General features: G+C 38.9%; 1 protein-coding gene across 1 annotated transcript in view; it reads left to right on the forward strand.

Moving 5' to 3' along the window:
• The first annotated feature begins 1404 nt into the window (after nucleotides 1-1404).
• Nucleotides 1405-13923, forward strand: part of LOC108670140 (polyhomeotic-proximal chromatin protein-like) — a 30352-nt gene continuing 17833 nt past the window's right edge. The window contains exons 1-4 of the mRNA XM_018157592.2: nucleotides 1405-1476; nucleotides 1646-2078; nucleotides 11473-11620; nucleotides 11818-12054. Coding sequence (XP_018013081.1) covers nucleotides 1405-1476; nucleotides 1646-2078; nucleotides 11473-11620; nucleotides 11818-12054 — 890 coding nt within the window. The remainder of the gene's footprint in view (nucleotides 1477-1645; nucleotides 2079-11472; nucleotides 11621-11817; nucleotides 12055-13923) is intronic.

Here is a 13923-nt window from a genome sequence, read left to right on the forward strand (position 1 = left end):
ATACTTAAGTTGGTTGCATCTTCAAAAGGTTATTTTCAAGTGTATATTCTAATTGTAATGAAATGAACCGAATTTGATAATGTAGTAAGTATTTTTCAGAAATATGATGAAAATCGCTGATGTAAACTAAAAAATTACTCACAGAGATTCATGAAAACACTAGTTATGGTCGCGTGGGTTGAGTCAAGAATCTCCAGCTGCGTGGAGTTCGAGTTTTGTTTAGTACACCGCAACCGATGCCTTGCGCGTGACGCTGCATATCAAGCCGCAACTCGCAGCACTTAAAGAACAAATGTTCAAAAAAACACCTGCGTGTATGTGTATATCTACTCTCGCCTGGTAGTTTTTAACGGTAAGCAGAGTCGAATGACTACCAACAAGCACTGAACCATGTTAACTAATAATATACAGGATGTCAATCGTTCGATTTCAGTAAAAACAAGCAAGTTTCTTCTTCCTATGATATTTAGCGAATGTAATTAGTACATGGCTTGGAGGACCACGTTCACTTGCACGAACTATTTTAGCGTGAGGGGAGTTGCATAACAGAACGGGCCTGCGCAACACATTTGCTGTAACATTTCCGTGGTACCGCATTTTCATGTAGCATTTTTAATCGGCTGCCTTGTACTCTTACAGCCAGTGTACACTTAAGCTGTGTCTCCCACTGGCATGCAATTTGGGACAAGGGCACCAATAAAGCAATTATTGCTCAATTTCATATTCTACAGTCGGAAATCTACTGAGAAAATGCTGTTTTTTGGATCGATACGACATCCTGATCAAATCAACGTATAGATTCAAAGTAGCTTTTTTAATTTTTTCCTTTTAAACTTCTGAATTTTCAGGATGGATCGAAACGGAGGCATATCAGGCAAAGAACACCGTTTTTCTACACCTAAACTTTACGTTACCCGTTGGAGCACGTTCAGGCTATAGGTGTCGCAACTACTCTATCCGATCCAGTTAACTTGGAAGCTGGCCAACGGGTCAATACAAATGTGCCTTGTTAGTGTGCCGTCAACATCGCGGTCAACTTTGTGGGTAGAACTCAAATATACTCCCTAGCTAAAGCCAATTGAGATCAAGCGCTTAATTTCAATGCATTTATAATCTTACCTTATGAATGGCTAATGTTATACTTGAGAACATAGATTAGAAACATCGCTTGAAGGTACCTTCTTTACTCCACACGTAATGTATCTTCTGATAAATTTTGCAAACTGATTGTATATTTTATTTATAGTTAATTTTGTTATTTATAGTTTAAAGATTTATGGCGCTTTTTATTCCGGCAATTTGAACCTTTGACTGGATCGCGTCGAAGACTCATCGGCTAGTCAGCTAAACGACCTTCTGGCCACCTGTGGCATGCTTTGTCACTTAACCTTGCCGACGCACAACATGGGCGAACTGCTGAACGTTCTCATCACGCGTGCTGACCTTCGAAGTCCGCCAGTCGACATCATCGAGACCGTAATACCCGACCATCGACTACATCGGTGGACGGTGCCATGCGTGCGCCCGGTGCCAGCGTACAAGACCGTTATCTGTCGTCCGTGGCGCGGTCTCGATGACGATGTCTTACGCGAAAAGCTGCAGTCGTCCCGACTATGTCTGCCTGACTCATGGTTGGCACTATCAGTCAACGAATGAGGTCACCGAGTGCACAGTTCGAATACCCCAACGAATCTCCGACCCATGTTTCGATGACGAATGTCGAGTCTCGAAGCGGGGGATTCGACTGCTCCAGCGGGCTGTCAACCGGGCGAACAGATGCGGCAATCCTGCTGCTGCCGCTGATATGGCTTTCACCTGGCGAGATGCGCGGCGCAATTATGTCGACCTTCTTCGTTATAAAAGAGAGTCATTTTTGTGCCAGAGAGTTGGCGCGCAACGCAGCGATCCTCGAGCGTTGTTGCGTTCGCTGGATAAACTCATGGGAAGAGGTCACACAGAGGCTTTGGGTGACGTAAGCGTGATGGAATTCGAAGCGGTTAAATTTCTGCTGTGCGAGCAACGTCGGCCGATGCTCCGCCGGCAGCATTTGCCCGTGCCCGTTCGACTGCGTGCTCCAAGTATTCACTCGAGTCACAGCTGACGGCGTCATCGCTGTAGTGCGCGCGCTGCCCAACAAGCAGTGTGCTAGCGATCCGCGGCCGACGTCGTTACTTAATNAGACCTTGACGTTTCCGAGCGTTGCAAACTATGACGCCTTCAAGAACAGACTAGATTTCATGGAACGCGTTGCAGTATGAACCCCTTCAAGAACAGACAAGACGAAGCTATGCAGGAGCATATGTTCAGTCTTAAAATGCCTAGCAACTTACGGACCAGCCTATACTTTCAAAAAAGTTAAGAGATCGTAAGTTCATCAGCCAATTATTGACGGCCTTTCAAGCAAAATCCACCAATCATAGATAAGAAAATAGAGCGTGAGTACTAACGTTCACTTAGCGAGTTTTGAAAGTATGGCCCCAGGCAATAAGTCCAGCAGCTATCTCAATCAATCGTCCGTTATGGAATGATAGGGTTCCAAAGGCCGGATCCCTTGTGAATCAAGTCACGAAAAGTGCAAGAATCGGCAACAGGCCATGGGCCTATTTCTTCAGTGCCGATACTTCCATTCTAATAAGTTTTCCTTCAATAAACATATTAACTACGTCTGTTAGGGGCTGAGTAAAGCCCACAGAGTTTTACATGCTCTATCAAGTGTTTTACCTTTTTCCACCGTTAAGAACGCTTTTCTACTCATTGTCCGTTTCTAAACTATCAAGCACATTGGTAAATTGGGGTGGGTACCTTATAATTCAAAGAAACGGGTCATCATTTCATTAATAAGTCTTTGCGTACAATATTTCGGGTTAGGTATGATGAAAACAATATCCCATTGACTCGTACTAATGTATTATATAAGCAGTCGAAAATTTTAAAACTTGACGATATGTACAAATTTCAGCTTTTAAAATTAATGAATAGGCACTTTTCCATGACGAACGTCTTTTAAATTCTGCATTCGCCTCTCTTTTTCCTCAACAATCACATGACACCAGGGGCATGAGCTTAACTTATCCCCAGTTTGGTTAGAAATTGAAAGAAACGGTACCGTGTTTAATTGTGTAAAATATTTCAATGAATTGCCTGATGACTTTGAAATAGATTGTTCTAAATTCATTTTAATGACTAAATTCTGCGATTTTACTCTTATCCAGTATTAATTTGACTTTGATTATCGTGTAAGGTTTAAGTAATTGCCTTTCTTAATAAGATTTTCGATGAATATTATGATGTAGGCGAACATTGTTTTGACTTTTTGTCTTAGTTGTATCTGTCTTTTAGGTAGGGTTGTTATTGCCTTCGTTCTGTTCATTTTAGTTGCCACGCTGCTTATTCTTTTATCAGTTCCATTAAGGGTTAGTTTATAGGGATTTTTTTCACTTTAGTCACTTTCTGTTCCCTATTGACTTATCTCATTATAATTATATGTTATTGTTCTATTGACAGGAATAACGCCTATATCGCCTGTGAAACTTTTTAGCATATATAGGCGTTCACAAGGAAGCCTTTTGTATTTTTTTCTTCTTCAAATATTCTATGTCATCTTGTTTTTTAATTTATCTGGAGCTCCTGCGTGAATAAAGAATTCTGATTTCAATGTTTTTAACACGTTAATTTTGCCAAAAGTCACTTTATTTTAGCTCAAAATTTAGAGAAAAACATTAATTAGCCCTTTTAAAGAGAAGCGACCATACTTTTTTTATTTTTATTTTAACATTTTTAACAAGTAAATTTAGACAAAATGCACATTAATTTTGCTCAAAATTTAGAGAAAATGATGCCCTTTTTTAAGTTTATTTACTATGTATTTTTAATTTCGATGTTAATATTTTCATCAGGTAAATTTAGTCAAAACTCACATTATTTTAGGGCAAAATTTAAAGAAAATAATGCCTTTTTTTAAAGCAAATAAACCATGTATTTTTAATTTTGATTTTAATATTTTTAACGCGTAACTTTAGCCAAACGGAAATTATTTTAGCTTAAAATTTAGAGAAAATAATGCCCTTTTTAAGCATATTGACTATGTATTTTTAACATTGATTTTAATATTTATACCGCGTAATTTCAGCAAAAACGCACATTACTTAAGTTCAAAATTAGAAGAAACTAATGCCGTTTTCAAGTAAATTGACCATGTATTTTAAATTTTTATCTCAATATTTTTAGCATTTAAATTTTGCCCAAACGAAAATTATTTTAAATCAAAATTTCAAAAAAATAATGCCCTTTTACAGTAAATTGACCAGGTTTTTTTGATTTTGATTTAAAAATTTTTAAAACATAAATTTAATATAAACGTATATTTTTGCTCAAAATGTTAAGAAAATTATGCCCTTTTTAATTAAGTAAATTGACAATGCATTTTTAATTTCGGTTTTTATATTAGCTATCAGGTAAATTTAGCTAAAACGCACGATATTTTAGTCAAAAAATTAGAGAAAATAATGTCCTTTTTAAGCAAACTGTCTATGTGTTTTTCAATTTTGATGTTGATATTTTTAACACGTAAATTTAGCCAAAACACATATTATTCTAGTTCAAGATGCAATGAAAATAATGCCCTTTTTAAGTGAATTGTATATATATTTTAATTTCGATTATGAAATACTTAATACATAAATTTAGCCAAATCGCACACTATTTTAGCTCAAAATTCAGAGAAAATTATATTCATTTCAAGTTAATTTACTAAGTATTTTTAATTTTTATTTAAATATTTTTAACATGTAAATTTAGGCAAACGCAAATTATTTTAGCACAAAATTTTGAGAAAATAATGCCCTCCTTAAGTAAATTGTCCATGTATTTTTAAGATTGATTTTAATATATCCAACACGTAAATTTAGCTAACACTCACAATATTTTAGTTAAAAATTTTAAGAAAATAATGTCCTCTTAAAGTCAATTGATCATGTATATTTAATTTTGATTTTACTCCTTTTACAAAAGCGCACATTAATTTAGCTTGTAATTTATAGAAAATAATGCCCTTTTTAAGTATACTGTACATGCATTTTAAATTTGTGTTCAACATTTTTAACACGTAAATTTAGCCGAAACGGACATTATTTTAACTCAAAATTTAGAGAAAATAATGCCATTTTGAAATAAATTTACTATGTACTTATATTTTGATTTTAATATTTTTATCATGTAAATTTAGCCTTAACGCACATTATTTCATCTCAAAATTTAGAGAAAATAATGCCCTTTTTAAGTAAATTGAGTATGCATTTTTAATTTTGATTTAAATATTTCAATAAGAAAATTCAGACTTAACGCACATCATTTTGCTCAAAATTAAAGAAAATAATGCCCTTTTTATGTACATTGACTATGTATTTATAATTTTGATAGTCAACAGCAGAGGCGTGCTCCTTACCAATCTTGACATTGGCGCCCGAACCAACATCTTTGAGCTGCTATGTGGTAGAGCCACCTGCGCCTCGTTTACGGGAGTTGCAGTCACCATCTATCGTCATGAATCGGTTGCTGCTACACGCGAGTTTTTCGTAGAATTGTGAGATGTCTTCACCAGCGTCATTGGCTACGTTCTTGAGGAAAGAGATATGAAAGACCATTCGAAGCACGTCAGTGGTGGTCTCCGATAGGCATCCCGATATCCCAAATCCGGCATGTTGAGGCAGGAACGCAGCCGTGCACAACCAAAGTTGTGCACCAATCAGCTCTGAAAGGAACGCCTAGCATATTTCCATATGACCATCAATCTGCCGCGGATTAAACTATTCGTAAGGAACCAGTCCATGACATCATCTTGCTTTAAATTTCAGGAGCTTTACGCCACCATATTTTGAAGCAAATAGCTCAGAGTGTGATAATCGTCCACCACTGAGCGTTACATCGAATCATTTTATACCCTAACTTCAGCTTGAACTGTAAAGAGCCAACAACGAACTGCGACGAATCAGGCCAGCTCGCCAGTGAAACTGCATGAATACTGCCGTATACCACCAGACGGACACCTTTAGCTCACTGCATCTGGATTTTGGTTTTAGATAGCATTGTTCTGTTCCAAAATTTATCGTCCTATGACGAGTGGCCGTTCGACCATAGGCCGATTCGACACAGGGGACCGATACTATGACGGGTCGGTGGCNGCAGGAGAATTTAAAATACCTTCATAGTAGGATGCAAGAGCCTCAACTTTGGAGTGCGCATCAGAGAGGACTGCATTATTTGAGATAAAGGGCTGTGATTTCCGGCAGAATGGAATTTGTAAGCCTTTTACACGTTTCCATAGTAGTTTTAGAGGAGTCACGCTTGGCCTGCTACACTTCCCATTTGACGTTTGCTTCCGAACGTTTGAAGGCTATGAGAGCAGCGGGAGATGGCTGGGAGAGGAGAGTTTTCTTTGCAGCTTTTCTGGCAGCAACTGCCTCTGCACATTTCAGTGTCCACCAGGGTTTACTGTATTTTTGGTGTTACTATTTCTCTTGTCAGTGAAAAGACCTCTGCACTGGCTGCCACAATATAGCCTGCAAATGCGGTGCAACTTTTCTCCAATTCTGGCAATGGCAGCCCATCTCTTTGGCGAACTTTGGTTGACCGCTCACCCCATGACTCGTCCACAAACTTCGAGGATTAGCGAACTTTGAATTGAATAGTAGATGGCTCTATTCCAACACAGGTGAAAATTATGTAATGATCGCTGCCCAGGTCATCTCCGAAGTGCACTGATGATATTAGTTTTAAATGGGATAAAATAAAAGATAAATCCAGTGTTGAGAATGAATTGTGATAGATGCTATAGAATGTGGGCAGAGATGTTGGAGTTAGTAAACACAGAGAAGGATCACTCAGTAGCACATCCTCTATATTCTTACCAGTTATGTTGGATGTCTTGTTTGGTTCCCATATTTGACTGTGGGCACTAAAATCACCAACTATGAGCCGTGATGGCTCCGTTTGCGAAAAGTAATGGTTTAGTTCTGCTGCAGATATATTCTGACAAGGGTTGTACACATTGATAATAGAGAATGGCACATTTGTATTTTTCAGAAAAAGTTTGACCCCACATACCTCCAAAATCCCCTGTGGATAAGGCTGCAAATTCAAACTCAGGAGAGATACATCACTTCTTACTAAAATTGCAAGGCCCCACCAGCATGTGTAGCAGCTCTATGCATGTAAATTGGAGTGTAATTACCAAATGAAGGCTCATAGTCAGCAGATAACCAAGTCTCTGAGAGGCAGGCAACATTTGGTTTATTAGTATACAAATACATATTAAAATTTCTTAATGTGTTCCGCAGACTGTGACAATTCCATTGCATTATTTTTAGCTCCATGTTGATTGTGATTTTTCTGGATTCAGTATTGATGAAGTGATTGAATCTTTACAAGTGGTTTCCAGTGATTTCCCTGTTACTGTCTTGCGTACTGTATCAGACACCAGTTTCTTCCTCCAGTGGTGCCCACCAGTGATTGGGGAGGGATTCAACTGAACATTTCCAGTGCATGTGTCCATTACTGTCTCTACAGCTAAGGTTAGAGTGAGGAGCACCGGCGGACCTCAAAGGCAAAGGATTAGTATCGCACAACTGGCACAGCTGTTGCAGCTACATAGGATGAGGCCATGTTGTGAGAGATGGTCTCTGGTGGCTGAATATTACTAAATGTTTCTGCAGCTAGTTTTGAGATGGTTTTCTTTGCAGTGATTATGTCTGGGTAGTGAAAAAGAAACAGGACTCGTGACAAGAGGTCAATTAGCTGGGATAGTGAAACATTAGGCTCTACAGGTTGCTAGGCAGATATTGCAGTTTGAGTACCAACAAAATGCTTAATAATTTGAGTCTGCACTGGAAGGGGGGCATTAAAGTTATTTTGCACATTCCAGTTTCCACTTCTGGTGCAAGAAGGGGGTAGTTGTGGGAATCTTATGTTCAGCATATTGTTTGTATTATTGGAGTAAGGTGGAGTTGGTTTTTTGTTATTCATCTGCTCAGATTGAGCACGCTTTACTGCATCTCTACGAGAGTAAATACCGTTCTGGTTCTTACCACAGCGCTGGCCGCTTCATTTTTGGGCATCCACCATAGTTGGCCGTATGAGCACCACCGCAGTTGCAGCACCTTGGTACTACTGTATATGTTCAATCCATAACTGCATGGCCACCTCCACATGCTACACAACGGGGAGGGCTATTACATGTAGGAGCACTGCTGCCAAATCTCTGGCACCTAAAACATTGCCAGGGCTTGCAAGCCCACAAATATGTGTACTTCAAAACATTGGTATCCAATACTCACATGTGAAGGCAAGGTGCTGCTTTGAAAAGTAACCTTGAACAAAGAGGTCATGAAGGGCTCTCGTCTTTTGAAAATTCTTTCAGCAGTGGCTCCCTGATATCCTTCAGAGGCCAGGGCTTGTGAAAGTTCTTCGTTGGTGACTCCTTAGCCAAAGGGACCAATAACTCCTACAGATGTTGTTTGGTTTGCCGGAAGTCTACATTTGACCTTCCACGGCCCCAGGCTCTCTATTTCTAAAAGGGATTAGAATTATCTGAAGATTTCATGGCAATGACTAGTAAATTTCGAGCAGTATTCTTTGACATGCTTGCAATGTCAGTCTTCCCAAATAGAGAGTTAGCCAAGGCTTTACTAAGAGCCAGGTCATTTGAAAGAAATCTTGTCACATCAAGTGGAGTATCTCCACTATCATGTTGTGGAACTGGTTCAACAATAATTATTGGATTATGCATTGACATAGGGTGTACATCAATGTCAGCATATTTCTTTGACCTGTAGTAGTGAGTGAGTCTGAGTCCGAATCATCATCGTAGGGCTAATTGGGGCATGAGCTCTTAAATCCCTCAAAGTTGGAATGATTAATGTTTGTTGCAGAATGATTTAAAATAGGTACAGGCTCTGAAGATTCAGTAGCAATTGAGCAGGCAGGTTAGCTATTGGAGCTTGGAAGAAGAGGCAGACTAGGTTGAATTGTCTAGGAGCTAGGAGCTTTGGCTTAGCAAAGACAGTTCTGGAAGAGATGGATGGTCATTGGGACTTCCTGTTGCAGAGTTAAGTGAGAGCTGGCTTTGGTCAAGCAGGTCAGATTGGATTCTTTTACAGAGTGATGAGGTTGAGGTGACTCACTTTGTCTCCTCTTTCTATTCTTACCCATCGTGCCAGGCAAGGCTGACATGGGGCAGGTGCCTCTCTCCTTTTCACAATAGTAATAACAAATTAAAAGTTCTGAATCCTTATTACTTGATCAGTGAAAATTTTGAGGTCTTGAAATGCAGAGTTCGACACAAACGTTCACAGTCACTGCAAGCGCCAACCCGTCGCACATCCGATGTCCACCGCAGCTCAAACCGGAATTCATCGACGCTTCTCAAACCGCAAAAAATTTCGAGTTACCCAGAACGCACATGTCCGTGTATGCGGATACTAAAAAATATTAAAACTAAAACTGATAATAATGCTAATGCTGGGATTTATCCCAGCACAGAATAATTGAAGCCCCGAAGACCGTGTTGTCATGTGGTCTAGTGTAAACGCTGAGGTGTGTTGCACACGCATTCTACCAGGCGTGGTGTAAAGCCGTTTTACCATCCAATGTTATGTGAACTGACGAATTCATCATTGATGGTCGACGTGATGGCTAGCTTGACTTTTCGCTGTTGTGATCTAGGCAAATACTCCGTCAAATGCCAAATTCACTGTTTCCCAGATGACAAATTCTGAATCACTTATCCAATAGATTTTGATATTCGTACCTAATAGTGTGGCGTGTGCATCATGATTAGTAAATGTTCTGATTTCAAATTGCACTAACTTCTTCACGTTTCATTACGATGTACGAGGGGCATCAAGAAAGTAGTACCCATTTGGGAATTGAACAAAAAGAAGTAAATATTAACAAATGTAAACATTTTTATTGAAAAGAACATGTATTACATTACTTCTCTACACAATCTCCGGACAAATTTATGCATTTGTCGTATCGTGTCACAATTTTTGTATACCAGTGTCATATTCCTCCGCCGCCAGTGTACTAAGATACGCAGTTACGTGTTCTTTCAGTTCTTCGTAGTTTTGAAACTTTGTCCCTTCCATGAAGTCCTTGGGTTTCGTAAACAGATGAAAATATGAAGTAGCCAAGTCCGGACTATAGGGTGGAGGGTCGAAAATTTCCCACTTGAATTTTTGGAGAAGTTGTTGTGTTATCCGAGCCGAATGCGGCCTGGCATTATCGTGCAGGAGAATGACGCCAGTAGACAACAGACAACTTGGCTCCTTCAGATTTTCATCTGTTTGCCAAACTCAAGGACTTCGTGGCAGGGACAAAGTTTCAAAATGACGAAGAACTGAAAGAACACGTGACTTAAAGAACACGTGACACTGGCGGCGGAGGAATATGACACTGGTATACAAAAACTCGTGACACGATACCAGAGATGCTTAAATTTGTCCGGAGACTGTGTAGAGAGTAGTGTAATACATGTTCTTTTTTATAAAGATGTTTACATTTGTTAATATTTACTTCCTTTTGTTCAATTCCCAAACGGGTACTACTTTACGGATGCCTCTCGTATATTAAACTCTCTTTACCTGAATATGGTGAACTCGTGACCACATTAGTCATCCCTGTCAAGAATTATTCCCAATGACAACATAACAAGATTTTGCTTACGAAATGTAGCGATCAAAAATGGAAGTTTCAACAATTTAAAGTCACAATGTGAACACTTAAGATCAAAACACCGTGTCTATTGACACTCGTTGTCAAGGGATTTTATAACTATTTTATATTAATAATCTGAAAAGTTTTGGCTAAAGCGGGTTAATTTCTGAGGTGTCGGCAACAGCCCTCAGACCGCGGTCCTGACGGAGGAGTCAGCAGTCATGAAGTGAACCTGGCAACCGCACGTCGCGGTCCTGACGAAGACGTCAGCAGTCATGAAGTGAACCTGGCAACCGCACGACGCGTAGAACTAATATTATGTATATCATATCCCGCTACCTAGAACTAATTTTATGTTCACCATATTAATATTAATACTTACCATATTAGGTTTATCATATTAAATAATTATAATATCATCATAAGAATAGTTCAGAGAAAGCAGTTCAGTCGATGGCAATATCTCACTTCCGCCACGCCTTGCTCCTTCATAGCCGCCTAAAACTGTAGCGTACTATTTGCCTCCTGACATCGAGCGGACAACATCTCGCGTAAGCTCTCTAACTTAGAAACTCTGCCCTAAGATTAGCTCTTATTCAGTGTGTTAAGTGCAAGTGTAAAGTTAGTCAGAGACATTGTAAGTTTTTGAGTGATTAATTTCTGTCATGCCATATAACTCACGTGACATATAGCTCACGTGACATATAGCTCACTTGAGAAATGGTGTTGTAAATCGTGTATTAACATTGCCCTATTTCGCAGTGTCCTCACATCGGCTAACATTTGGCCCCTGCAACGTGCAAACTCCCATCGCTGTCAGCATCTCTGTCGGCATCTCTGTCAGCATCTCTGTCGGCATCTCGGTCGGCATCTCTGTCAGCGTATTATTGCCGGGTCTATCCGCATCTCTGTCAGCTTTTCAGCCAGCATCTCTGCCAGCGGACTGACGCCATCTTCCTCTGCGCGCCGACGCCATCTTCATCTGCGTGCCGACGCCTCCCCACGTGCATTCAGTGAATTTTCCCCACGTGCATTCAATGACTTTCCTCACGTACATTTAGTGAATTTTCTCCACGGGCATTTAGTGACACTAAAGCGTGCTTACAGTGAACATCTCCACATGGAGATCTCCAGAGATCTCTACATCTCCACGGGTGAACATCTCTACGTGCCCACACACCACGTGTTACGGGTAATGTCTTCTCGTGATTCGGCATCGCTCAATCATCTCTGTCTGTGCAACGACTCCACGACGTCTCACTACGCAACCACATGCATCACCTCGACCTTCACCCCTGGCCTGGCCTTCCGGTTCCTCCTGGATCGTCACATTGAGCCGGTCACGTGAGCTAAAATGATAAATTGACATTATCAAATTGTTGTGTGTTTACTTCTCCCGACTAGTTTCGTCTTGCCGCACCTAAACCCTTCCATCTGAATTTAGTAAATGATATAACTTGTATTGGTCTCAAATAATCCTCTGATACGAGTCTAATACGATATATATGGTTAGGTAACGTAAATAAACCCCCATATATTTTTGGTGACCCAGCCTTATTTCAAACCCATACCTTGCCACCTCATTGGTGTTAATTACCCCGCTTCATTCAAACCCATACCTTGCTAACTAATTGTTGAGAATATTTCCCATTGCTATTATAATTGGCCATATAACTAATAACTCAACTCGATTCGAATTCACGAATCAACGGATAAAATTCTTGTTTAAATTGTTCAAGCTAACTCAAGCTCTGTCATAGGCTTCTTGCATGCTTTGATGGCGGATGAAATTGGTCGTGCATAGCTTGCATAGTCTCAGATTTTCAAGTCCTAAACCTTTCTTTTACAGCTATTACCAAAATTTTGTCTAATCTAATAGTGTCTAATCTAACCGTGTCTAATCTAGCATTATAGAGATGAATTGAGACAGATATTGATGGTTTTAGAAAAAGGTATATAAGTAAATAAATTTTCTACATCAAAAGAGGCCATAGTCAATTCCTGAACATTGTGAAAACTCTTCAGGCGATCTACAAACATGTAAGTTTTTTCCACAGAGTATTTGTTGGAAATTAAACAGTTCAAAAGTGGAATAAAAAATTTTGTAAGTTTGAAAGTAGGATTATTATAAGCAGCAAAATTGGGCAGAAATGACATTTCAAATTCAAATCTGGTTTATGAATTTTGGGCAAACCATACAAAATACCGGGGACAGAGCCATAGACATGAAGTTGAAAGTAAGTTTCAAATGATAGTATAGCAAAATCTCAAGTTTTGTAGTAAATTATTAATTTTGTCCTCTATCTTCAAAACTATTTTAGCAATTGGCTCAGTAATTTCTTTAAATTTAAAAGGGTCGGTAGTAAGATTAGTAAGGCTACTGTTATAGTGATTGCGATCAACTAATACTACTCCTTCGCCCTTATCTGGCTTACAAATATTAAGGTCCTTATTTTTGGCAAGGTCTTTTTAATAAAAGGAATTCAAGCGGCTAAAAAACAGATGAGAAAATTTGAATAATTTAAAACCATGAAAATGAAGGTAAGCTAAACTTTACTTTGAAAATTGACAATAAATTCCTGAGGGTTGGTAATGAAAACATTTTTTTATGTTAAGAGCAAGTTTTTCAGAAGCTTGAAAGCCAGATAAGGGCAAAGGAGTAGTATAAGTTGATTGTAATTGCTATAATTGTTATTCTTATCACCGACACTTCTAAATTTAAAGAATTAACTGAGCCAATTGCTAAAATAGTTATGATAGAGGACAAAATTGATAATGTACTCTGAAAAATTAAAGATTTTGCTATACTATCATATGAAACTTACTTTCAACTTCATGTCTTTGGCTCTGGCCCTGGTATTTTGTATGGTTTGCCCAAAATTCATAAACCAGATTTCAATGTGGAATTTCAATTCCGCTCAATTTTTGCTGCTTATAATACTCATAGTTTCAAACTTGCAAAATTTTCAGTTCTGCTTTTGAACTGTCTTATAACCAACCAATATACTGTGAACATCAGTTACATGTTTGTAGATAACCTGAAGAGTTTTACCAATGTTCAGGAATTGACTATGGCCTCTCTTGATATGGAAAATTTATTTACTAATATACCTTTTTCTGTTTCAATTCATTGTATAAAGATGTCAATGACCTTGTCAAGTGTTTCAACCACAATTTTTTCAAATCTCTCCTTGAATTATCTGTGATAAACTC

Source organism: Hyalella azteca, unplaced genomic scaffold (assembly GCF_000764305.2).
Source record: "Hyalella azteca isolate HAZT.00-mixed unplaced genomic scaffold, Hazt_2.0.2 contig16177, whole genome shotgun sequence".
NCBI classification, from domain to species: domain Eukaryota; kingdom Metazoa; phylum Arthropoda; class Malacostraca; order Amphipoda; family Hyalellidae; genus Hyalella; species Hyalella azteca.